The 27,498-nt window shown below is 42.4% G+C and overlaps 2 protein-coding genes across 2 annotated transcripts; both read left to right on the plus strand.

Moving 5' to 3' along the window:
- The first annotated feature begins 1,963 nt into the window (after positions 1-1,963).
- slc35f1 (solute carrier family 35 member F1) lies at positions 1,964-17,055 on the plus strand. Its single transcript, XM_041975001.1, has 8 exons — positions 1,964-2,307; positions 6,869-7,044; positions 8,310-8,437; positions 9,620-9,779; positions 9,910-10,066; positions 12,904-12,956; positions 13,361-13,515; positions 15,951-17,055. Exons 1-8 carry the CDS (start codon positions 2,213-2,215, stop codon positions 16,182-16,184), a joined length of 1,158 nt encoding a protein of 385 aa, XP_041830935.1. The 5' UTR covers positions 1,964-2,212; the 3' UTR covers positions 16,185-17,055.
- A 1,265-nt stretch (positions 17,056-18,320) lies between these two features.
- serinc1 (serine incorporator 1) lies at positions 18,321-27,408 on the plus strand. Its single transcript, XM_041975000.1, has 10 exons — positions 18,321-18,473; positions 18,944-19,105; positions 21,084-21,277; positions 22,603-22,682; positions 22,828-22,965; positions 23,054-23,223; positions 25,151-25,241; positions 25,945-26,086; positions 26,178-26,402; positions 26,717-27,408. Exons 1-10 carry the CDS (start codon positions 18,435-18,437, stop codon positions 26,853-26,855), a joined length of 1,380 nt encoding a protein of 459 aa, XP_041830934.1. The 5' UTR covers positions 18,321-18,434; the 3' UTR covers positions 26,856-27,408.
- Positions 27,409-27,498: the final 90 nt, after the last annotated feature.

The raw sequence follows: 27,498 nt of genomic DNA on the forward strand, positions 1-27,498 counted from the left end.
GCCTATCCCAGCATTTTAACAGGTGAGAGGCAGGTACACCTGGACAGGTCACCAGTCCATCGCAAGGCCAACACAAAGAGACAAACAACCATTCACACTCACTCCTAGGGAGAATTTAGAGTGACCAATTAACCTAACATGCATGTCTTTGGACAGCCCGAGGAAGCCGGAGAACCCAGAGAGAACCCACGCACACACATGCAAACTCCACACAGAAAGGCCACCAACCCCAGGTTCGAACCTCCCCCCAGCCGAGGCTCGAGCCAGCGACCTTCTTGCTGTGAGGCTGCGGTGTGGTGGTTAATAAATAATTAATTAGTAATTAATTTCCAAATAACTAGTAAACCTTATGAAGATGTGTCATTGCAATGGTTAAATAGCTTTATCCAGTGACAATACCTCCAACAGCTCCTCAAAACAACATGCACTTCCAGATTGGTTCCTCAAATCTGGTCCACATGTGACCCACAACACACTTTCTGTATCCTAAATCTAGGCCGGCTAATGATATCTGGACCACATGGGGTCCACAACATACTTTCCAGTGCCATAACTGAGCCAGAAGCGCCAAAAGTAACCCGGATTTGGCTCAAATGTGTCTGCTATCTGAGATGAAACTCCTTAAGTTTTTGTATGAATTGCCTTTTTCTCTTGCTTTTTCTCAAAGCACAGCAGGAAAAAGTATATCCAAGGGTCACTCTGTCCATCAAGGTGCTCCAGACCCCTTAGACATCACCTCCCCTGGCTGCTTTTTGCCAGTTCGAACCAGTAACTTTGTTTTTTTTTTTTTTTTATTTAAGATTGTTGGTGAAGCCCTCAGGTTCCCCCACAGATGCTGTCCCACCGCCATTATTTAAGTAACTTATTTCCACTTTAGGACCATCTGTTCTTGCTGTTGTTGACAGCAGCCTGTCCTCCTGTGGGGTTCCTAAAGACTATAAGCACGCAATAGTCCATCTATCACTCAAAAAACCAAGCCTGGGTCCCACCGGTCTGTGTAATTTTAGACCAATTTCATAGTTTCCTTTTATTAAAAAAAAAGAAGAAAAAAAACACGAATTGTTTATACACAATTAAATGAGTTTCTAGAAGTAAATAATGTTTTTGAGGTTTTAAGTCTGGTTTTTAAGTCTCTTCATAGCACTAAGTCTGCTCTACTGAGGGGTTTTAATGATGTTCTTTGAGCTACAGATTCTGATGATTATGTGATCTTAGTTTATTAGATTAAACAGCTGCTTTTGACACAGTAGATCAGAACATTTTAATAACACATCTGGAGCATTGGGTTGCCCTGGAATGGTTCAGGTCCCACCTCTCTGAGAGAACATTCTGATTTTCAGCTGATCTTTATATTCCACAACAGTGAGGGGTTCTGGTTCTGGGTTAAAGGCTTTTAAATCATGAAGAAGCTCCTTTCATTTACAGAAGATACATTATTATTTTTTATCTTTAAACAGGATGTAAAACATTATGTTCAACATTGTGTTTTTAGTTTTTATTTCACTTCATGCTGGATAATCTGAATTCAGAATAAACTTTATCGTAAGCCACATAGATGACCGCAACGTCAATAATCAGAACTGAAAAATAAAAAGAGGTCACAACAACGACAACTATTGGAGTCATAAGTTGAATAAACTATTCCACAGATATAAAACCCAGTAAAACACACATTATAAACACACACTATCTCCCAGTCTGTGTAGGAAGTTCAGTCTTTGGCAAGAAATCAACATGAACATCACATCTTAATGAATTTTGAGTCCAAAAACCCAAATACGATCCATGACCTGCTCATTTCTAAATATTCCTGGTTCTTCATCTAGTTCCTCCTCAGAAATGAAGCTCCTCCAGGTGATCCATTCCAGGCGAATTCACGTCTCCTGCAGAACTGCTTTTGTCAGTAGGAAAGGACGCCACCTGCTGGTCAGCTTTAATCCAGGACTTCTGGATCCTGGTTCTCTTTAGCAGCAGACATGATCCACAGTGGTGTTCCAGCTGCTTCCAGTTCCCTGTGAAGCGGGCCGGAATACCGTGTGACTCCTCCGGACCGAGCCTCTTCTGCACAGAGCCGTATCTGGACCGAACCTCTTCCGGACCGAGCGTCCTCCAGACAGAACCTGCTCTGGACAGAGCCTCCTCCGGACCGAACTTCCCCAGGACCGAGCCTCGCGCAGCAGGATGTGCTGATCGCCGCGCTCTCTGCAGAACAATGATCTCCGTGGTCTCCTCTGGGGAGGGGGCCGCCAGGGGGACGGGGACTCCGGCTCCGAACCTTTCCCAGCGGATCAGGAAGGTGTTCAGCAGGTACGATGTAGGCTGCGCGTGCATGCACTGCACGCTGTTCGGTTCGGCAGTCACGTAGTCAGTCCGCTGGTCCCACAGGGATGAGCAACAGCTGGTGGTGGGGAGGCTCCGGGTGAGGCAGTGTTGGTCGTCCTGCAGGGAGGCTGCGGTCCTGACCATAAAACACCTGAACACTTCGTTTCACCAGGTTTTCTCTGTACTGGTGGCACGAGGCCGCACCAGCTGACACCAGCCTGACTTACTGCCCGTTTCTCATTGTCCTCTCAGATTATTTTTGTTCAGATAAAGTTAGAATATTATTTTAGTAGGAAAGTTGAATTTAATTACATGAAAGGATGTTTCTTTTGCTCAATGGTTACTAGGTCAGTGGGGTTCACCGAACTCAGTAGAACGAAGCAGTTAACAAAATGTGTTGTAATTATTATGTTGTCAGACTAATTATGTTAAGTTTATTCATCAGTAAACTGGAAAGAGAAGATCAAATTATTTATTCAATATAGAATTAAAAGAACTTTAGAGGATCAAGGAGCAATAATATATGCCATCAGCAATCTCAGCTGCCACCATGCTGGACGGGTCCCTGGCATTTTGGCCCAGATATGATCATGTACATCACTAATCTTCGAGCTCTTTTAAATGTGAAAATCGACCATGACACTAAAAGCCACTAAAAGTATGCAGTTAGCAGGAATTGGTGGGATTAGACATGTTAAATACTTCCAAAAAGTGTCCTTTGTTAATCAAATAAAACTCTATACACCATCACATTGATGGATGTTAGAGCAGCTTCATCCTACTTTGTGTTTTATAAAGAAATAAAACGAAGAACAGACATGAGAAATGATGGATCAGATGAAAACTGTTTCCAGTTAAAGTGGAGAAACAGTGTTTCTTTCTCTGCTGCTGCTCTTTTCTTGTTATCTCAGTCAGGTTTAACTAAAGATTGAATGGAGATTTTTTTTATCATGGTGATGCAGTCAGGTCCAGAATTATTGGACTCTGGTAAAGAGACAAACAGCTGCATCAGTATTTACATGAGGACGTAAGTGTAGCCTAAATGAAGTGTTTATTTCTGTATATTCTCCATAAACACAGAAGCTGCCTCCAACACATTTGGTCAGAATATTTTCTGACTATTAGCCCACAACCAATAACAACTGCTGATAAAAAAAAAAAAAACTAAAATCTGCTGAGTCACTGTTAATGTTGATGAATGGTTAGAAAATGTTTTCACTTTCAATAAGATGATTTAGTTCAGAAAGACATTAAAGAGCTAAATTTAAGATCTGCTGTTTTAACTTGTAAACATAACCAGTTAACCAGTTAACACAACCAGTTAACCAGGTAATGTTAAACAGCTGTTTTATTGGCTTGTTTTCATCACTTCATCAAAATTTTGTAAACAGATAGGGTGTTCACCCCTAATTTCCGTGTATGGATCAGTTTTACTGGGTTTACTGGGTCTGTTTAGTCAGAACAGCTTCTACCATCATCATCATCCACAAAAGCTGATGAAGGTCCTGTTGGAAGGAATGTTAGCCATTCTAATGTTAAAAAAAATTCTTGGATTCAGACGGTGACCTGGATCACCCCCAAAATCTAATCAGTTGTTCCTTATTCCATTTTGGATATGTCCTGAAAATATCATCAAAATCGACCATAATTTTTTGAGTTATGTTGCTGACAGACGGACGGACAGATGGACGGACGGACGGACGGACGGACAGACGGACGGACGGATGGACAGACGGACGGATGCTGCTGAAAAAATAACCAACAGGAACCACCCCGAACAGGGCAGGCCTGGGTTCCCACCATAGCCATCCAGACAGGGAGATCGCTGCAACAGCAACCCTGCAGAGCGAGTAGGGTGGTGGGTCCCCATGAGAAAAATAACAGAGTTAAAAAATGTTAAAATGTTGAAACAAAAATCAAATAAACCTATAACAGATAAGAGTAGAAGTTGAAACCATTCAAATAAATTACTAAAACAGGACTAAATTAAAGACAAAAGCACAAAAATGTTATAAAATGACTACATAAATGGAAAATAAATAAAAGACAACAGTGCAAATAAAAAACTACAATAAAGATTTAGCTAAAAAATTAAGCTAAAAAAAAAGCGTCTGCAGCCCTAAGCTTCTCTGGCAGGCTGGTCCAGAGATGAGGACCATAGTGGTGGAACAAGGCCTCACCGTAAGTTTTAATCCTGACTTTAGGAACAACTAACAGGCCAGTGCCAGAGAAGCTCAGGGTCCACGAGGGCTCCTAAATTAAAATCAGATGATAAATAAGAAGGCCCAATACCATTTAGACATTTGTAAACCACTACAGGAATCTTGAAATCCATCCTGAAACATGCGGGATTGATTCATCAAGGCACATCAAGGCAATGATTTTAAAACTGGTGTAATGTGTTCCCACCCTCTGGTCCTTGTCAGAACTGGAGCCACTGAATTCCAGCATTGTGCTAGTTAAAAAAAAAAAAAGTAACTAGTTACAGTTACTAGTTCATTTGTTTACGGAAAAGCCTCAGAGAATGGGACTGAGAGAGAGAGATCTGTTTATCTTCTTTAATAAAGGTTGTTGGACTTAAGTATCATTTTACAGCATATGTATGTATGTATGGTCTGAAAGTAAAGAAAGGTAACAAAACGTATTACAAAACACTCAGCATATTATTCAGCAGTTTAAATCAATAAACATTCCTAAACAAGCTGCCATATGAGCATATGATTTCAAGGTTCACCAGTAATATCTCAAACTTATGTGCAAACTGCTACTTAAATATAACAGCACAGATGCACCATGTAACAACACAAACTGGAATAATGATCAAACTATCCATAACTAAGAAGATGAAAGCACTTACATATTCTCAATCATGCACACATAACTAGGGAAACACAGAAAGTCCACGCAGCTTCACACGGTCTGCTGGCTGACTGGTCTGCTGGTCCTGACTGGTTCAGGCGGCATTCATCCTGTCGCCAGCCAGTGGTGCTGTTGGACTTGTTGGACTTGAGCTGTGGGGCGTTCTCAGTAACTCAGTTACTTTGTTGATTATTTACACAAAATATGTTACTGCTAAAAGTAGCTTTTTAGTTACTTTTGTAAAAGAACATCCTTAAAAATTCTCCCGTTAATAGCTTTATAACTCAAGGTGTTATAAATACAAAACAAACTCAAACACAAAGTAATTTTTTAACACTAGTTTATTTAAGTCAGGATTGCAGATTATTTAAAAAAAAAAAAAAAATAAAAAGATAACAGCTGCTCAGACTTAAATCTATGCTGCATGTTGAGCCCTCCAATGCACTATTTTACTCCTACTCATTATACATTTTTATTTACATATTTCACTGCCACTGTCTCTTGGTTAAGTGGAGTTGCCCATGAGCCCATGTTGTGTTGCATAGCTGCTGTAAACAGGAAGAAGCTCACAGTTGCTGGCCAAAATGTATTAATTTAGCTAGTAACAGACAACCGCACCATATGGTAATGATAACTGAGTTACTTTGATTAAAAAATTAATACATTAGTGTATTAGTTACTGACAAAAGTAACAGCGCTACTTTCCAGCACTGCTGAATTCAGAAGTAATTGTAGGTTAGAAATATTTTTAGGAAGACCAGAGAGCAGGGAAATACAATAATCTAATCTGCTAGAAATAAAAGCATGCGTCAGTATTTTGACAAGAGAGAGAAATGAGTGGACTCTGGTGATGTTTTTAGGATGATAAAATCCTGTCTTTGTGACATTTCTAATGTGTGGAATAAAATCTAGTTAAACAGGACACCCTGATTTATCACACACTGAAAAGGATTAAAATGGAGTAATTTTGGTAAAATGATCTCTCTCTTTTCTTCAGGACTGCTAATTAAAATCTTAGTTTTATCCTTGATGAGCTGTAAGAAATTCTTTGCCACATGACTTAATATCTAAAACACATTTTAAAAGGACGTTAACTGGCTCTAGGTTATCAGGAGACACAGTGATGTAAAGCTGCGTATCATCAGCATAGCTGTGAAAACCAATGGCGTACCTCCTGATGACATTCACAAGTGGCAGCATGTACAGATTAAAAAGTATTGGAACCCCACATTAAATTTTATGGGTACTTGAAGAGAATGTATCAATACTTAGAATAAAATTGTTGATCTATAAGATGAACAATGTCTATCCGTCTTTTGCATAGAGCATAAATGGGCCTTTAGCCTGACTGTTAGCATGGCTGCTAGCTTGACTGTTAGCATAATTGTCAGTCTGGCTATTATCATGGCTTAGTTTTACTATTATCCCAACTGTTATCCCGGCTGTTAGCATGGCTGTTAGCCTGGCTGTTAGCCTGACTGTTAGCCTGGCCGTTAGCTTGATTTTTAGCTTGGCTGTTGGCATAAATGTAAAATGTGTAAAATCCGTCATCAGCGTTCATGAGGTCTGAGTTGAAGTTGCTGTGTTTGTCTATTATGAAGTTCTGAGGTTTTACTCACTGCACATTGTGTTATTCAAAGTAACATTAGATCATGTTCCAGCATTAAAACTGTTCTGCCCTTTGCAGGGACATCCTGGTGAACCTGGCCCTGGGTCAGGTCCTGTCCTTATTGGTCTGTGCCATCGCTCTGACCAGCAAGTACCTGGCTGATGACTTCCATGCTCAAACGCCGGTGTTCCAGAGCTTTCTCAACTACATCCTGCTGTTCCTAGTCTACACCACCACCTTAGCAGTCAGGCAAGGTACATTGGATCAGCATGGATTGCTATTCATTTTTACTCTTCTTTTAAAGAGAAACTATATTTCTGCAGCCTCCATCCACCATCATCATCATCCAGCCAATGACAACAATCCACATTGTTCTATCAGTTGCTTTTTGATTTAGTCACATGCCACCCTGAAACACTGTTACTGCTGATTGGTCCATGAAACACCACTGCCAGATGCAGATTGGCCCCTGAAACTGCTGGATACTGACTGATGCTGAGTTTCCCATCAGTTTCATGTATGTGAAAGTGGGACATCAGGACTTTGTTGGTCTGAATCAGCAACATTTATTTAGAGAGTTACGACACTCCTTGAACTTGCCGACACAAGGTCATGTGGTTCATGTAGCCTTCAAATGTGCGAAACAGCTCAGTGCTGGCAGTTGATTTGAATGGGTTCTGGCGGAAGAAAGCACCAAAACATCCCTTTTCCTTGGAATTTTTTATCAGTATTAGCCAATAATTTGTTTCGATTACTGTACTATGTATTTAATCAAAGCTTCATTTTTGGAAGCAGCAAAGAGACATTTTCTACTGTTTTACATTTTCAAGAGAAGCGAGACTGTAAACATATCGCTGAATATATTTATAGAATATATTTAGCAATGAAAAATAAATATTAGTTAATGCAATACCTGTAACGTGTATCTGTAGTGGATTATATTATTATCCATAATGGAAAACACTGAAGGTATAACAGCCATTTTTAAGCTGTCTCTGTTTTTCTCTGCATGTTAGCATGGGAATGCTACACCTCGTTCTCCTAGACCTGGCCTCTCAAAGTCAAATTGCTCAAGGGCCACTGATGATATCGTAATCTCATAGGAGGACCATGTTAATATTAAAGTACTAAAGTATATTAAAAACTTCAGTATATCCAAACATTTGTTTTATCAGTAACAGTTCCCACATGTTTAACTAAATCCAGTGCAAACAGCAGTCTATGCATTATTATGCTGAACATTTAGTGCAGGTGATTTTTCTTTGCTTTGACACTGAATAAAAATGGATAAGTTGGAAAAAATCCTGCAGTGAAAAAAAAAAAAAATCCTGAGCTCAAAGGTAGCATTTTACTTCTGCCCAGACACCTGACAGCGTTTCTTCTCATAAAGTTTAGCGACATTTGGCCTGATGGAGATCACAGATTAACCACAGATCAGCCAGGTCTTCATGCATCCAGAGGACGTGTAGTTCATTGTCTATAGGAACTTTGACACCGTCTCTGTCTCTGTGTTCACCAGGTGAAGGGAACATGTTGGCCATTCTGAGGCAGCGCTGGTGGAAGTACATGATTCTGGGTGTGATAGACATCGAAGCCAACTACCTGGTCCTTAAGGCGTACCAGTACACCTCCTTGTCCACCATCCAGGTCCGTATAGACGTCAATGTCCACCTGGTCCCACATCCAGCTGATCCCACATCCAACTAGTGCCAAAGAATTTCCGTTTTGTCTGTTTTGGTCTGACTGACTGGTTTATATTAATTTTAATTGTCTGGTTTTACTTTAGCCTGATTTATTTGTTAGTAGAGAACGTCCTCACTGCAGCAGCAGATACACAGAGACCAGATCAGTTTAATGGTCTGTTAAGGCCCATTTATGCTCCCTTACATATGTAAATAGGGATGTCCATTTCAAACGCTGTCATACGTCGCGGTCCTTACACTTCCATGCATCTTTTACATTGCCATGGTTACTAAGTCTATTCCTCCACTAGTGGGCAGTGCTAAGTTCAGAGTTCACTCCTGCCATCCAACGTCAGTATCAGACACCGTTTGGCAGAAGTAATGAGTCGCTATAAAGTTGTTTCCAACAGCCCAACATGCCCTAAACAATCACATGTAGTCTTTCTTTAAAAGCTTGCACAATCTTTACAGTTGTGCTCGTCTTCATTCTGCTTTTTTTTTTGTTCCCTTCCTGTTCCTCTTCTTCTTCCATGGTTTGTTTCTCTCGCTGGCTGCCAGCTATTCTGCTCAGCACCGCCCCCACGGTTTCTGGTGCTATTGCTTTGTCTTCTGTGTGAAGTGACGGATAGCTAAGCTCCCTGAAAACGCACCAAATTACGCTCATAATTGATGCAGGAGACAAATGAAACTGTCTGCGTCGAGCATAAATGGGCTTTTAGACAGCTGGCAGCACTCTGTGTAAAAGTAATAAATAAATGATCAGAAACTACACTGTGAAATGTAATGCTGGTTTTAATATAATCTATTTAGCTAATTAAATGTAATTTTAGTCTAATTATATAATAATAATTTTAAATAAGTCAGATAAAAGTCTGAGGACAAAATGTCGAATTAATGAATGTAAATGAGTAAGTAATAAGTAAAATGAGTTCATTAAGATTTGTTCACGGAAAATGGTGATGGGGTCTCATATAATACTGTTTACTTCTATTAACTGTAGTAAATCCAACAAGTTAGATTTTGAAGTGTACAGCTCTGAAAAGAAAACAAGTTAATTAAAACCAATTAAAAGAGATAACTGAGGCTGGGATGAAGTGAATGTTGATGATGATGATGATGACTTTCTCTGTCTCCGTCCTCCTCTCAGCTGTTGGACTGTTTTGTTGTCCCAGTGGTCTTGGTTCTGTCCTGGCTTTTCCTCTTGGTGAGGTACAAGACTGTCCACTTTGCTGGGGTGGGGTTGTGTCTCCTCGGTACCGGCTGTATGGTGGGAGCTGATGTCCTACTGGGTCGGCAGCAAGGCCTGGGCAAGTAAACACTTTGATATATATATATGTGTGTGTGTGTGTGTGTGTGTGTGTGTGTAGATTCTGTTGTTGTAATGTGGTCTGTTCCCAGAATGACACTGGTGACAGGATTTCTCTGGTTCTGGTCCAGGAGGTCAGATGTTGTTTGGAGATCTTCTGGTCCTTGGTGGAGCAGCATTGCATGGCATCTCCAACGTCTGTGAGGAGTTCATCGTCAAGAACTTTAACCGAGTGGAGTTCCTCGGCATGATTGGACTCTTTGGATCTTTCTTCAGCGGCATTCAGCTGTGAGTTCCAGTCAGGAAAACCATGTTTCCACTTCATGATGTTTAACCCTGGTTGGAATGTTACTGTCAATGTTATTGGGAATGATGAACAGAAGGATGAGCAGCAAAAGAGAAGAATTAGGAAATAAAAAAATTAGAAATTTGTTCATTTTTTACAATATGTACAATAATAATTTGTGCTATCTTTTTAATGTGTATTTGTGTTTTTGGTCTACTGGAAGCAGTGCTGCTTTCCAGTCTAACTGCTGCAGGAAGGAAAGATCCGAGATAGTGCTCCTTTACACATTTGGGGTAAAGAAGTCTGTCACTGAAGGAGCTCTGCAGTGCTGTCAAAGTGTTCTGGAGGGGGTGGGAGCTGTTCTCCACCATGGATGACAGCTTATGCATCGTCTGCTTTTCTGCCAACACCTCTACTGGGTCCAAGGGGCATCCCAGTACAGAGCTGGCCTTATAGATCAGTTTGTGCAGTTTCTTCCTCTCCACAGCAGACAGCTCCATAAAAAATGGCTGATGCCACCACTGTGTCTTTGGGAGCACCTCCTGCACTCCAAAAGACCTCAGTCTCCTCAGTAGGTAAAGTCTACTCTGTCCTCTTTTGCAAAGTGCAGTAGTGTTCAGCCAGGGTACTTGTAAGATGTCACCCTCTCTACTGTATGTCCATTCCCTGGACGTTCACTGGTTTTGAGGGGGAGTTGGGCTGCCTGTGGAAATTCACCACCAGTTCTTTGGTTTTCTCCCTGTTGATGTGAAGGTGGTTCCACAGGCACCAGTTTACAAAAATCCTGCACGAGTTCTCTGTACCCCATCTGTGATGAGGCTGATGATAGCAGAGTCATCAGAGAACTGCTGCAGGTGACAGACGGAGATGTTGTGTGAAAAATCTGCAGTGTAGAGAATGAAGAGGAACGGAGCCAGGACTTTTCCCTGTGGGGCCCCCATACTGCAGATGAAGGTGTCTGACCTACAGTCCCGGGTCCTTGCTGATTTGCTGAAGTCCTTGGGGTGTGGCGTCTTCTGTACAGGTACAAGGCAGGGGTACCTGTCAGTGTCTTCCCCATGGGGAAAGTCTGGTCAAAGCAGTCCTTCAGAGCTTCTTCAGCTTCATCAGTCCACCTTTTCACTGTGTGAGTCACAGCTGGTTGCCTGTTTACCAGATGTTTGTACACAGGCAGCCGATGAACCAGGATGTGGTCTGAATTTACAAGGGGGGGAGTTAGCTTTCTTGGACTTGGTGTCCAGTGTTTTACTGTTTCTGGTACAGCATGTAACATATTGAGTGAAGGTGGGGAGAGTGGAAGATGGGGAGGCATGATTGAAGTCCCCAGAAATCAGAAGAAGAGCCTGTGAGTGATCAAGCTGCGTCAGCGTTGGCAGACGAGGGATGTATGCTGTTATTGCAATAGCATGTGAGAATTCCTATGGCAGGTAATAGGGTTGCATGCTAACGGCTTACAACTCAGTGTCCGCACAGCGGAGTTGCTCTTTGATAGTGATGCAGAGAATTATGCTGGGAACGATGGTGGAAAGAGACAAGAATGATACTGGCAATGGTTTTGGGAATGATGTTAGGAATGATGGTGGGAAGATGCTGGAAACAATTCTGGAAAGATGATTAAATGATACCCAAATTATTTTGGGCATGATGCTGCAAAAAGCTTGGAATGATGTTGGGAATTATGCTGGGCATGATGCGTTCAGGTCTGCTTCATCTCTCTAGAACTTTTAAACCCAACCCGGTTAAGCTTCCAGAGTTAACATCCAGAGGAGGAAATTCTGGTGGTTCTGTAGGATTCTGTTGGATTGGGGTGGGTTCTGGTGGTTTCTGGTGGTTGTGCCCTTCAGCTGCAGATACGACTCATCCGAAAGCTGTGAAACTTTTTTCTTTTTTTTCTTATAGTTAAATATCAGGCATTTTACAGTCTCTATTATAAAAAGTGATAAGCAAAAAAAAAAAAAAAAAACTGCCAGATTTCTTATCAATCCATTTAGGTTTTTTTTTTCTCTCTGCAGTGTTTGTTTGTCTGTTTGTTTGTTTGTTTGTTTGTTTGTTTGTTTGTTTGTTTGTTTGTTTGTTTGTTTGTTTGTTTGTTTGTTCGTTCGTTCATTAATTTATTCATTTGTCACTGTGTTGTGTTCCGGAAGATTGTTGAATATTTATTTTCTGCTCTTAAACTTCATGAGTGAGCTTCACATCATTTTTTTAAATAAACATTAAACTGAACTATGGATGAACTATGAATGAGCTAAACAGAGATGTTTCGGCTAAAATCTTAGCAGAAATTCCTTCTTTCCTCCTCTCCATCACTCCCAGGAGGAACAGCAGTGATTTAGAAGTGAGTTCTGCAGAGACGTTTTTGGCTCCATATCTGGTTAACTGAGGATGTTTCTGAATGTAAATGACCATGAATGGGATGAATGGGATGAACAGGTGATTTAGAAAATCTGGGATTTTTTATCTTCTGATTAATGACTAACCTGCTATGACTGTAATCCTTGTATTTAATAAATATAGATTGTTTTGTACTGAAGAACATGATGAATGTGATTTGTAGGATGGAGTTTTAGACAGTTTCTAGGAACATTTAATAAAAAAGGCAATTGCAGTTTTCCGGAGATTTTTTTCTTATAATAAAAAAATAGCAACCGTGATCAGCCTCTACACAACACGCTGAGTTCAGACAGTCTTCTTCAGCTCATTCCTGCCCACAGATGGACATTAAGATTATTGTTCATTTATTACCTATGTATATATATATATATATATATATATATGTTTCTATTCTATTCTATTCTATTATATTCTATTCTATTCTATTCTATTCTATTCTGTCTTGCAGGGCCATCATGGAACATAAAGAACTGCTCAGACTGCCCTGGGATTGGCAAATAGGTGACAGACAAACACAGACACATCCATCCATCCATCCATCCATCCATCCATCCATCCATCCATCCATCCATCCATCCATCCATCCATCCATCCATCCATCCATCCATCCATCCATGGCTCTGTGAATGAGGATGTGAAGTTCATGTGAACAACATGGAAGCTCTTATTCTTTGGTTTCATTAGTAGTTTCTTCTGACTTTTTACTGCGACTGATAACTAATAATTATTCGTTCACTGTGAAACATGAACCATGTCTCTGTTGGGACTGATAAACTTCTACATGACCTAACATATCTATGGGAGTTTCATGTTCTTCCTCCTGAATAATCCACAAACATCACAAACAAAGAGGGTGTGTGTGACTTTCCACTGAGAAACAGTGTAAATAATGTGTTTATCTGCAGGTCTTCTTTACGTTGGCTTCAGTGCCTTCATGTTCGGCCTGTACAGCTTCATGCCCATGGTGATGAAGAGGACAAGCGCTACCTCAGTCAGCCTCTCTCTGCTCACAGCCAACCTGTACAGCCTCTTCTGTGGACTCCTCCTCTTTAACTACAAGGTAAACAGCAGATAAGAAGTTATAGAACATGTTTCAGCTCGTGAATTTATCCTGTCTTATTCTGTATTCAGCTAATTAATACCTGATCAAACTTTACTAATGCTTTGGCATTTATAAGCGTTGGAGAATAAAACTGGAGAAATTTGTAGGAGCATTAGTTTAGAAACAAAAAAAGTCCTGGGGCCTTATTTATAAAACTGTGCGTAGCGAAGCAAACTACAGGTGGCGTCTGCTGCGCACAAAGCAAATGCTGCACACTTCTACTTTTAGACTTATCGCACCCTACACCTGTTTCCGTTCATAAATCAGAATCAACTCTAAAGCGGGCGCACGTGAGGGAACGCCTTCCCACGCCCGCACGGTGGCTATAAATGATCGGGTGGATGCCTATGATATATATTCATCACATCGTTTACATGATGGCTCAGGAGGGAAAAAGAGTTAAGAAGTGGATTTTTTTCAGGGTGAGAGACAGAGATCCTGATGGACCACGTTGACAAATATAAAAATGTTTAACTGGTGGGCACAGCGTGGGCATTACTTGTGTCAGAAAGGCAGAGGAGGGCAGCAGGTGGCTGATCCTGTCAACACAGTGTCAGAACACATTCCAGAGGAATCAGAACACATGGCTGGATATCTCAGTCGGTAGAGCATCCATCGCCCATGCGGGAGGCCGAAGTTCTATTCTCAGACAGGTGAAAAGCGTCTGCTAAATTACGGTAATTATAACTGTGATTTGCTTTCATTTATGAAATAAATATGTACAGATACATCTGAGATTGGTAGCAGTTTATTTAGTGTTAAATAATATTTCTTTCTAGTTGCTGGATGTTTCAGCTGGGTGGGCGTCTGGATAGAAATTGGGACAACAATTTTAAAAAAAGCATTGTGTAAGAATAAATAAATAAAAGGAAATCCTCCTCTTGTGTGTTTCATTAGTGTTGCTTCTAGACCTCCAGCCTCCAGTCTGGTCCCGCTCTGCCTGAATGAAGGACCAAAGCTACTTTCCACACTGACGGCTACATGCTGGCAGCAGACTGGCTCCTTATTTAGCTGCATGGATTTTATAACATGGAAGTTTTGTTTCACAATGACAGAACATCCCATTTTTTCCCTCGAGCGTGCGCTCTTAGGAGAGTTAATATGGAATGTGCGTCTTTAATCATTTTTGCAAACAGCTTTAACATGTGGTGTGAAAAGTAATAGTGGATTGTGCACAAATGTCTCACACTGGAGACGTTTTGCCGTTTCCCGTTTTCCCAGATTTTGTGTGTAGACCCCGGTCAGAGTTGCCATGGAGGTAGGAACATTTTCCCGGTAAGTTTGGTTTTTATAAATCGCAAAAGTTGACTGTGATTGGCGTATGCCGGTTTTTGTTCCTCTGCAAGCTTGATAAATAAGGCCCCTGGTCTTGTTCTGCAGCTGTTGAGCAGCGTATGAAAAGCTGCTGAAAGTGGGACATGATGCTAAACATACTGATGTGATGGTGAAACATGTTGCTAATCAACTGCATCCAAGAGTTTCCATGTTTCTGATCACATTTGATTGTAGTGCTCTGTTGGCTGTCTTTCATCACCATCATCACAATAATGGTAATGGATTAGATTTATATAGTGTTTTTCAAGGCACCCAAAGTGCTTTACATTGACTCCATCATTCATCAGGTCATCCATCACCAACCGGTCATTGGATGACCTGCTCTACCTGAGACACAGCCGCCCCAATCATCACCACCATCTTACCTCCTTCCTGGGTCACAGTTCAGCTGCAGCATGTTAAATCTTCTGTTCTATCTGGAGATTTAACAGAGGATATTTCACCCCGGCCCTCAACCAAAAAAGGGTGGAGTGTTCCCTCCAGGTTGGGAATGAGATCCTGCCCCAAGTGGAGGAGTTCAAGTATGTAGGAGTGTTTTCAGGAGTGAGTGAAGGATGAAACTGGTGATCAGCAGGTGGATGCAGATTCTGTATCAGTCTGTCATGGTGAAGAATGAGCTGAGCTGAATGGAAAAGCTCTGGATTTACCGGTCGATCTACGTTCCTACCCTCACCTAAGGTCACCAGCTGTGGGTAGTGACCGGAAGAACGAGAGCGCGAATAGAAGTGGCTAAAATTAGTTTCCTCCTCATGGTGTCTGGACTCTCCTTGGTCATCCAGGAGGAGAACTGCTTCTCCTCCACATCCAGAAGAGCCAGATGAAGAGGCTCGGGCATCTGGTTAGAATGCCTTCTGGACACCTCCCTGGGGAGCTGGAAGAAGTGGCTGGAGAGAGGGAAGTCTGGGCTTTCCTGGTTAGGCTGCTGCCCCCATAATGGATGGATGGATGGATGGATGGATGGATGGATGGATGGATGGATGGATTCCCTGAACTTTCCTTGATTCAGAAAAAACATCTCATGTAGAAAATCTTTAACTCTGACCATCTCTGTGTTGTAGTTCTCTGGACTCTATCTGCTGTCCTTCTTCATCATCATCTTGGGGCTGCTCGTGTACTCCTCCTCATCCACCTACGTGGTCCAGGACCCACGAGTCTACAAGCAGTTTGGACACACAGGAGTTCAGCCTGGCACCGAGCCGTGCCCCCTGAGTCCTGTAGACCTGGAGCCCTCCGTCACCTTCACCAGCCTGGGACTTGAGCCAGAGGATGAGCTTCCTGTCCGAGGACCATAAGAAGATCTGGGATGGAGCTCAAGGAAGATCAGTTAGCCAGGACAGCCAGATTTCTGTCAGGAAATAAATCTGGCTGTGTTGTCCTTTCAGGTTTAGTCAAATGCAGTGATTGTTGAGGCTGAACTGAAGCTGATCAGAGACTTTAGGAGATAAACATCGTGGAAAGAAATGCTCCTTTTGATAATCAGCAATGTTTAATATGCTCAGAAGTGGATTCATTTAATTTCTAATCATCTGACTGATGTGCTCAGATTTAGTTCATTTCTCATGTGTTGGGACTTCTGTACCTCTACTCTGGTAAAAATATATTAACTCCCACCTTCTTCTGCTTTCGGACGTAGTCTTTCTTTCTCATGTTTCATTCTGACTGTGTTTTTCTGAAATTTCTTCTCCTTTTCTCAAAACAGCAAAATCAAAATACAAAATATAACCTGCAGTACAAAACCTCTGACTAAACACAACTGATCCAAAACTATTTCATCTTTACTCTGAGGTCAGATAACACATAAACATAAGTTTTACTGCAGTCTGGACAGATCATTCTACAGATTCCTGCATTTATCCACACAGATATCATGCTGAGGACATTTCTGTGGCAGGGTGAAGGAAAGGGGAGGTTGGTTGAAGTTAACCTGAGATATTCTGTGACTGCTTCATTTGACATAATGATCCACCTGCAACACATCCTGAAATGTTACCAATTCAGTTCCATTTAATTCAGCTATACTAGTACAGCATCATGTCACAACAAGAGTCTTCTCTTTCAAAAGAAAAACTGAGAAGATTTTTATTACAATTCAATTAATTGTAATTTATGTTTTTAAAAAAATGAATCATATTTGTTATAATGCTCATTAAACCAACAGATTGCATCAAATCTTCTCAAACCTCCTTTAGAACCATAACCAAGAAGGATGTCTTCCTGGACCAGTTGGGGTGGAAAGGACAGGAAAGAGGGGTCAGCAAGCCAGGGACTCCTGCTGAGAACGAAGAAGAGAAACAAAAATGAGTGACAACAATATCAGATATTTCTACATGAGAGTACAGAGCAGATATGTTTCATGCCACTGTATTAATATACCTTTCATACACAGACTGATAACTTTGGGCCTTCTTCCCCACTATCTTCTTATGAATCTTCTTAAATTATTTTTTAATGTATTTAATAAGTTTTTCATAAAAAACCCTCTTTCAGAAACATGAATGTGTTCATACACAATGAAATTGTTCTTATCTTTCCTCTTTGATTGGTGAATACCAGTCTCCCCATAAGTGTAAAGTATAGAACAGCTGGTTGTACTTTGCAACACCTGAAAATGTCCAGTATCTCATTTTTTAAGTGACATGAGTGTTGCAGGGATATTTAAGCCGATGTTCGTGGACCTTCAGCCAACGTTCAGCGAATCTTCAACTCATGTTTGGGGAACCTTCAGCTAACGGTCAAGAAACCTTCAGCCAATGTTTGGGGCCGTTCCCACGGTTCCTTCCTCTTTAGCTGGCCGTGTGTGCAGGCTACTGAAAGGTGTGATGAAGATTTTGTGTCAAAGCTTCTGTATATTCTCTTGTTGAGAGTCAGTTGTTACTGCTGGGGTTTCGACCCTCCTTTTAACACATAACACCTCCATCTTTCTACTGAGGCCATGAGCAGCAGAGCCAGGCAGCCACAGTCCTCCCTGTGCTTATTGCCTGTGACATGCTCAGAGTTGATTGACCAATAGAAATGCATATAAAAATGTAAAAATGAGACAAACTTAAATATGCTTGGAGAAATAAACAGTGGAAGAAAAGAGAAGATTGGAAATAACGGGAAATACTGATGATGACACTTAATTAGTTAATTGAGACATATTATTACTATTATTATTATTATTATGGGGGGGGGGTGTTGAATGTTTTCATTTTTGTGGTTTTTTAAATTAATAAAGTATTTTGTTTTTATAGGTATTATCCTAATAATTTTTTAAATAAAAATAATCACAAAAAGATAAATACTGATAATTTATCAGTTGTGATCCGGTTACCAATCGTGCTCAAACTGAGCAGCTCAACATCATGTTAATTCTTCATTTTCCAACCTGACTGGAACCAATGTGAATTTGTCCTGTAGGGGGCAGCAGATGCTCTGCTGAGTGTAGCGTTAGAAGAAGAAGAAGAAGAAGAAGAAGAAGAAGGAGGAGGAGGGAGGACATCATCCATCTTCTAGGAAAACATCAGCAATCAGGTCGGAGTAGAGAAGAACGAACATCCATCATGGGAGCCGTTTTGGGACTGTGCTCCATGGCCAGTTGGGTAGGTAGAGTCTTGCTGAGCGGGGCGCGCGCCGTTTCTGTTGTTGTTTTTGTTATATAGGGATGTTCTTTGTGAGGCTGCCATGACTGCGCAGTTTCAAAACGAACACCGCAATGAAGACAGTCTGAAGACAGAATGAAGACAGTCTGGAGACAGAATGAAGACAGTCTGGAAACAGATTATAGACAGACAGTCCACACAGACCACGTCGACCAGAATCCCGCATCTTGTGTTTTTAACGCGGCTCGTGCGGTTTATAAACAGTCATGATGTCATCGCGGGGTGACGTGAGTTGTTGCTGTCCGTAAACACATCTCATATTTCAGCCACACGGCGTCAAATGAAACATTAGTAAACCCGCAAATGTCCACAGACACATATATGTGAACTGGCTGCAGGACCTTGTGGTTCTGGTTCAGGTGTGTAAACATGCTGGAGGACTCTGGTTCTGATCCAGGTGTGTGTTCCAGATCCCGTGTCTGTGCGGCAGCGCCCCCTGCCTGCTGTGTCGCTGCTGTCCTAGTGGGAACAACTCCACGGTGACCCGCCTCATCTACGCCTGCTTCCTGCTGCTGGGGGTTGGGGTGGCCTGCATCATGCTGATGCCGGGGATGGAGGAACAGCTCAAGAAGGTGAGTAGACCTTATTTACTGATTGCTACATTTATTTATTTAATCCAGTTTCTTGGAACGTTATTGAGAAGCATTAACATCAACCGCACACACAAACACCTAAAGGACTGACAGAAACTATATATAATGCAGTATAGGATACAGGCAAAAACTATGATTCCTACACCATAATTAGTCAGTTTTGACTCATCGGTCTGAGTTTCATACGTATGAAATACAAACATATGGTCTTAATGAAGAGGATTTAAATCTCAACAACCTTTAAATCAGCCGCCGAATCACCAAGAGTTCTGTAACTGGAAGCCGACACATGGCAGCATCACAGAGGGAATATCACACGTTTGCCTAAATCATGATTCATCATCAGACATCTTCAAACCTCATCACCGACGAATTTTCCATAAGTAAAACACAGAGCACAGAAAACAGTCCAACTTGTGAAGTTTCTGGATGAATTGAGTAAAGACGATTTTATCGAGTTGGTCGAAGGTGTCCCTCCAGGATGTTGCAGTGTTTTTTTTTGTGTTATGACCTAAAATTCCTGATTTAGAGGGATTTTTTTTGTTCTTTCTTTTTTTTCCTTAAAGATACGCTATGTAATTTTCCAATATTAAAACTGAATTTCTGCGACAGTGATGTATAATATGTTAATTCCTGAAACCATCGTTGTCTTGAAGTGTCCCGAGGATCAGAAACCACCAACCAGCAGAGTTTCACTTTACGGCATCACATCACACACTAGTAGCTGGATATCAGCACACCGGCTGTTTTGAATATCACCGTAACTGATTCATCAAAGAAAAGCATGAGGACATTATCGGAGGAAGAGAGGAAAAGAAAGCGAGAAAGACAACTGACTGGAGAGATCTCAAAGAAGACACAGGATGGAGACGATGCTGGATTAACCATCATTAGGAAGAAAATCTGACAAGTTCAGTATCCAGACACCACGTTCAACAAAGAAAATAAGAAGTTACATCACTACATACATACTCTGAAAGAAACTGATAATAGACTGGACAATGTAGAACATGTTTTTTTTCAGATGTGGAAGTAAACATATCAGATCTGATTGTTAATGTAGTCTGATTACTCCCAGATATCTGATTATAACTGTCATGTAGACGGACATATGGTTGTGTATTTTCTCTGGTGGAGCAGCTTGAAAATGTTGGACCGGTGGAAGTGTAGCTGAGGGAAGACTTGGAGAGATTGGGTAGAAAATCATCTCTTCTAAAAGAGGGTCTGGGTCGCTACGGTATGGGATGGGTCAGAACAGAACAGCTCCGAGCGGTATGGTTTGTACAGTATGGTAGGGGACTGGTCTGTGTGGGACGGGCCAGTAGAGGACAGCTTGGGTCGGTACGGGACAGGACAGCTTTCCACGGGAAAAACTGGGAAGGTTATCCAGAAAATATGATCCCAGCCATTTTACTTTTTGGGACCCATTCTTTGGGGTCCCAATCCTACTAATCCGAGTGGAGCTTGACACACTGCAATCCACCGATCCTCCCTTTAATTCAGTGAAGGCGTTGTGCTGCTATGACATCGCACTGTTAGACAACTGATACATCTATCGCTATGTGGCTGATACCCCGTCTACCACATAAGGGTATGGTTGCTATGGAAACACAACACAGACCGAGCCAGACTGCTCTGAGCTGGACTCCTTGGTGGAAACGGTGCTGTTGATGTGTTTTTGGAAGAGGAGGAAAAGAGGACTGTTGCTACAGCAACATCTTGTTGGACAGTTGAAGGGAAACATCTTGGAGGACATCTGCGTGTTGGTGCTGTCCAGTGATGTGAAGGTGGTGTTGGGACTCTGTACTGAAATAATCTGATCAATAAACTGAGAAGATGGTGTAGATGTTTCAAAAGAGCAGGAAGATTTTAGTAAAAATGTGTCATTTTGAATTCACTGACATGAAGTTGTGAACCATGATGCTGCTGTTTCCTACTTTCTGTTTTACTTGTTCAGATTCCAGGTTTTTGTGAGGGGGGAATCGGCTCTTCTATTCCCGGTGTGGAGGGTCATGTGAACTGTGACGTTCTGGTCGGATACAAGGCTGTGTACCGCGTCTGTTTTGGGATGGCCATGTTCTTCCTGCTCTTCTCTCTGCTCATGGTCAAAGTAAAGAGCAGCCAGGACCCCCGAGCAGCGCTGCACAACGGGTGAGTCTCTTCCACGTGTCTTCCGCACGCTCTCATGACAAATGTCAGGATTAGACTTCATCTCAATCCTGGTTTCCATGTTTTCTGAGTTAAACCTTAAACATCACATTAGGCTGAACACAGCAGGCGTTGGTAGGAACTACATGCATCTATATTCATCCAGCAGCCTCAAACTTCAGATTCTCCAGGCAGTGCACCCCAGCTGCAGCGTGCACACGAGCCACTGCTCCAAACTGTTGCAGGGTGGTACAGCTTTTCAGAATGAAATAAGACGCCACAAGAAGACCAAGGGGCGGCAGCCAGTCTGTGCTATTCAACGAGTGAATGCCCGCTAATCGCCATCCTCCTGCGCTGGGCTGAGGGAGCAAGGTGACGGCAGCTGTCCATTCCAGTCTACCACTGACCCTCTCAGCTCTGCCTAGTGTTCACAGCCGTTCCCAAGCGCTAGCTTTAGCCACTGTTCACCTGGATGCTGTTCACCTGGCCTGAATGCCAACACCCACCACTCAAAGACCACCAGCCTCCAGCCAACCACCTCCCTCAGCCTGAACAGCCTCTAACACTCTGCTATGTGCTGGTTGGATATGAGAGTGTCTCTCTGTCAAAACCCTGCTCTTACACTCAAAAAGTCTCTTCTTGCTCTCAAATATATCGTCTTCCTTTCAAAACTCCTCTTTTCAAGTTTAAGTTTGCAGGTTCAAATCCCCTACGTCCAGCTTGGTCTCTTTCCCTCACACATTCTCTACTCTCACAACTTCTGCTCTTAAATATTTTTCCTCTCTTTTGGGTTGCTGATTGAGCTGTCTGTCAAACATCCTCCAGCCAATAGAACATTAGATATGACCGAGCAAATCGTCACTGCCTTCTTCAGGGACCAGATATGTCGAATACGAACATGACCGGAGGAAATTCAGCTTAAAGCTTCTAATGAGTATTGCCACCAAAACAAAACAATTAAAACTACAAAAACCTTTAGAAAATCATTGTCTGTCTTACATTTGCTGTTTTGTGGTCAAATTTCCAGGGACAAAAAACCCTGCTAAAGTCTTCCTCCTCTATGTTAGCTGGAAATGTTTGAGTCCTTCTTTTGTAATATACTGTACTATCTTTGGCTTCGCTTCTTCTGGATCCTCATTGGTGGTGCTATGCTGAATCTGGACGCTAGCCCTTGATTCTCCTGATTGGTCGATAGAGGTGTTAATCATGAAAATCTAACAATGGATTGAGATTAATCTCATTAAATTGTAACTTCTTTTTGTCATTTCAGCAGTGACTGGAGGAAGAACCCAACCTTTTGGTAAAAATGTTCCTGTTTTCTTTTCAAGGTTTTGGTTCTTCAAGTTTGCTGCAGCTGTCGGTATTACTGTTGGATCATTTTTCATCTCAGAGGGACCTTTCGCCAAGGGTAACTAAAATCCAGACACGGAGACTGTCGTGTATCCTGTACATTGACAGATTTGATGATCAACGTTAAGCTTTTACATAGACCAGCTTGTGAGGTGTTGCTGTGTAGCTCTGTTCTCTGGTCCTCAGCTGTCTCTGATCCACAGTCTGGTTCTACGTCGGGATGGCCGGAGCGTTCTGCTTCATCCTCATCCAGCTGGTCTTACTGATCGACTTTGCTCATTCCTGGAACGAGTCCTGGGTGGAGAAGATGGAGGAGGGAAACTCTCGCTGCTGGTATGCAGGTATGGTGATGGTCAGGGGAACGTTGCAGCAGCTTCCTGAGATGCTGGCAGGTCTCCATGGTGACGACGGTTCGTTGTTTGTCCACAGCTCTGCTGTCGGTCACCGCCATGAACTACCTGCTGTCTCTGGTGTGTCTGGTCATGTTCTACGTCTACTACACCCACTCTGATGGCTGCACTGAGAACAAGGTCTTCATCAGCATCAACATGCTCCTCTGCATCGCCGCCTCCGTCATGTCCATCCTGCCACAGATTCAGGTTCGCAGTTCTCCTCTTCTCCACACAGGATTCTGGTCTCTGCAGGACCCTGTGAGGAAAGTTCTGCAAACGACGTCCTTACAGTCAGTTTATAATTCAGTCAATAGATGTCACCATTATATAGGTTATTATGATTATTATCAGAGAAATAATCAGGTTATTCTGCATTAATTCATTTCCCATCACTATAATGTGTAATAGCACATTTATAGACTTCTAGGTCTTAAAGTTTTATTTATTTCTGTCTTTTGATGCCAACATAAAATAATAAAAAATTCCATCTAAATCTCCTCTGCTGTGTGCAGAATAAATAAATCCTATGTTTTAACTCTGGATTTCTCTCAGAGGAAAAAATGAAAAGGCTCCAGGACCTCTACCTGGACTTGGGAGGCTTCTTTCTGGAAGCTACATTATAAAAATGCTTTTGAACATTTCTTAGAAAGCAGGAAAACATCCAGCTAGCTTTGACTTCCAGCTGCAGTTTGACACATAAATATTACTGGAACAGTGGAAATAAAGACCACATATCTAGAATTAAATACGCTTTCTTCCATCAAACACTGACCAGTAAAAGACATCGACCCCATGCCCGGTCGGTTGTCTTTGAGCAGACAAACTATCCGTCATCCGTATAATTTAACCTGCAGTAAATAAACTGGTCATGTTGCTGTAATGGGCTCGACACACGAATGCGACGTCGCTCCTTCTCCATCATTTCCTGTGGAACTTGCACGATGAGGTGAAAATCGCTGCCCTCCTCCAGCCAGGCGAGAGGCCACATTCATTCATGTGAAATGTTGCGCTCGTTCTCATAGACATGCACACAGGGCTTGTGACGCGACACAAGAAAACTTGTCGCTATGGCACAGCACTACAGCCAACCAGCGAGAGGCTTCGTTGCTTTTTAACATGGAGGAACAGATCATTCTAGCTGTGTCTGACTTTCCCAGACTTTCTCATACTTCATGCAGAGATTATAGAGAAGTAAAAAAAAGGCAGCCGGGTGAATTTGTCCGAATAGGTCCTGGATTTATCTGGATCGGCCTTGAGGTCCGCCATCAGATGATGATATTCATCATGCTGTTTCCTAGTTTGTAACAAAGGATGAACCCAGGGTTGTCTTTCTCTTTGGTTCAGTAGAGTCAACAGCAAGATTTCTGTCAATTCCAGCAGAATCTCCTGTCTCTTCATCCTTCATGTCTTGTCTGTCACAGACTGCTTTAAAAATGTCAAAATTCCTTCCAATATCATAACCAATCGAATTTTTTGGAGAAAAGTGATCGGAGAGCGTGATGCGCGGCACAGCCGCCGTCGCTGCTGTTTGTGGCGTCCCGTGTGTTGGGTTTCACCAGGGTGGTGATGAGTTATACCTGTCGCTGTCGTTGGTCGCCTCATATGTGTCGAGCTCATAAATCCAACCAGGGCTACACAGAATTATAAAAAATAACAGAACATTTGATGCCAGTGATATGTTAGATAAACATCAGCATCATTTGACCAGTTACTGAACATTTGTGCTACTAAGCTGCTGCTTATCCTGCAGGAGGTGAAACATGGTGGATGGATTTCCTGTTTTATGTCCTGCTGAGACGTCCTCCACCATCACACCTGCCTCGTGTTTTCTAGAACCTAAGAGATCCCACCAGGATGAATTAATCGCTAGTTTGGAGGGAATATCTCTTCCTCTTTCCCATGAAAACACGGAAGGAAAACAAAGCAGAAACATGCTTGTTGTTTACCATTGTTTTTCTCTTCTGATCTGATCACATGGTTCAATCATGGACCCACATGGAAAGTCAGGAAAGTCAGGATATTTATTATGAATTAATTGTGCCGTTTAATACAGCGATAAATTCTTAAATCATGTAATGGTTGACATCAGTAGTTCAGATGTGTTCAGCTGCTGACGTTTGTCCTCTGTCTGAAGGAGTCCCAGCCCAGGTCGGGCTTGCTGCAGTCCTCCCTGGTGACCCTGTACACCATGTACCTGACCTGGTCTGCAATGACCAATGAGCCCGGTGAGTAAAACCACAGACAGTGCTCAGCCTGGAAGGTCATGCAGGATGATTGTGTTCCTCTCTCTAAAGGCCCATTTATTCTCGACGCAGACGAGGAATACGCAGACGGACAGTTTTGGTCTGTTGGACTAGCTGACATGTGACCAGCAAAAGAAACAAACTAGAGAAGAAGAGAATCAGGAAGGGAACAAAAAAGCAGAAGAAGAATGAAAACGAGGACAAGAATAGCAGAAATTGCATGAGCTTTTAAAGAAAGACTGTATGTGTCTCAGGGCGTGTTGGGCGGTTGGGAACAACTTTATAGCGATGCATCACCGCTGCCAAACGGTGGCTGAACCTGACATTGGCTCGCGGAAGAAAACTCTGAACCTAGCACGCCCACTGGTGGAGGAATTGATTTAATAACCATGGCAACATAAAACATGCATGGAAGTATGAAGACGGTGACGTATGACATGTTTAAAACAGACGTCGATATTTACGCACGTAAGGGAGCATAAATGGGCCTCAACACTGTTACAGTAACTGTGGTCACATTAGAGAGACGTGAGAAATAAAACATCTTTCCGGTCTGTCTCCGCCTGATCTGTGTCAGAAATATATTCCCTTTCTCTTCATTCTTAAATCTTCCTCTATAAAATGGTTACTGGTTATAATTCTCCACATTGTGAAAATATTGATCAAACCGACCTCTGTTTTATAGACAGGAAGTGTAACCCGAGTCTCCTGGGTATCATCGGGCTGAACAGCACCAGCCCCGCTGGCCAGGGACAAGTGGTTCAGTGGTGGGATGCCCAAGGCATTGTGGGACTGATTCTCTTCCTGATGTGTGTCCTGTACTCCAGGTGAGCAGCTCCTTCAGTCCTTCAGTTCGTGTTTCAGATTGCTGCAGCTCACAGAAGAAAAAAAAAACTTTGTCGTCTGTTTCTCTGTCAGCATCCGCAACTCGTCTAACACTCAGGTCAACAAGTTGACCCTGACCTCAGATGAGTCAGCTCTAATCGAGGACGGACCCCACCCGGACAACTTCGAGGAGGACAGTGCTGTCAACAGAGCCGTGGACAACGAGAAGGACGGCGTCACGTATTCCTACTCCTTCTTCCACTTCATGCTGTTCCTGGCATCGCTCTACATCATGATGACGCTCACCAACTGGTACAGGTAAGCCTCAGTCAGACCGCCGACCGGTACAGGTAGGCTTTGGTCTCAGACCACCGACTGGTACAGGTAGGCTTTGGTCTTAGACCACCGACCGGTACAGGTAGGCTTTGGTCCCAGACCACCGACCGGTACAGGTAGACCTCAGTCTCACACCACCGACAGGTACAGGTAGGCTTTGGTCCCAGTCCACTGACCGGTACAACGGGGCATCGGTCCCTCTCACCCAGAAAATCTTATCATGTGGCTTAATAGGGATGAGAATCACTGACATATCCAACAATCATGTTTCAGTGATGTTTCATGTGTCTCTGCAGCCCTGACTCCACCTACGAGACCATGACCAGTAAGTGGCCGTCTGTGTGGGTGAAGATCTCGTCCAGCTGGATCTGTATCGGGCTATATGTGTGGACCCTGGTGGCCCCGCTGGTCCTGGTCAACAGAGACTTTGACTAAAACGCTCCTCATCAGACTCCTGCTTCATTTAGTAGTTCAGTAGTTAGATAACTGTGTACAGTGTGACGAGGGCGGAGCGATGAAGATGCTGACAGTCTTCCTCGACTCTGACTCCTCTGTTGTCGTGGTTCCTCATGCAGATGTAAATATGTCCTTGCGTCTTGTTCTTTAAAAGAGCATGTTTCCCTCACCTCTGTGTTAATTTTAGAATTTGAAGCTTTCTGAAGATGATGATGGCTTAAACTTTGCGCTGTCTGTACTGTAGTATTAATTTGAAGATGCTGTGAGTGACAGCAGGTCTCCAAGCCAATCAGTGAGCGGTTCAGACTCCCTGAGCCAATCAGTGAGCGGTTCACCTAGCAGTGTTGCCAGTTAGCTTTTTTTTGTGCAGCTTCAACTTAAAGCATGTTGTCTGTGATTAGTGAAAACTTTTAAGTTATTTGGTAGAATTTAGCATGAGTTTGAATTTCCTCACAAACTTTTATCGAAGTATTTTTCTTTTGATCTAAAAGTATGTTGTAAGTCATAATAAATAATAAAAGGAGAAAAAGAAGCTGTGTGGATGTTGTGTCTCGTCTTTGTACTGCAGGATCACATGTTCAGTATGAAGTCTGAATCTACTCTGAGGAGATGAGCGCAGTCT

Source organism: Melanotaenia boesemani, chromosome 22, assembly GCF_017639745.1.
Source record: "Melanotaenia boesemani isolate fMelBoe1 chromosome 22, fMelBoe1.pri, whole genome shotgun sequence".
Taxonomy (NCBI): domain Eukaryota; kingdom Metazoa; phylum Chordata; class Actinopteri; order Atheriniformes; family Melanotaeniidae; genus Melanotaenia; species Melanotaenia boesemani.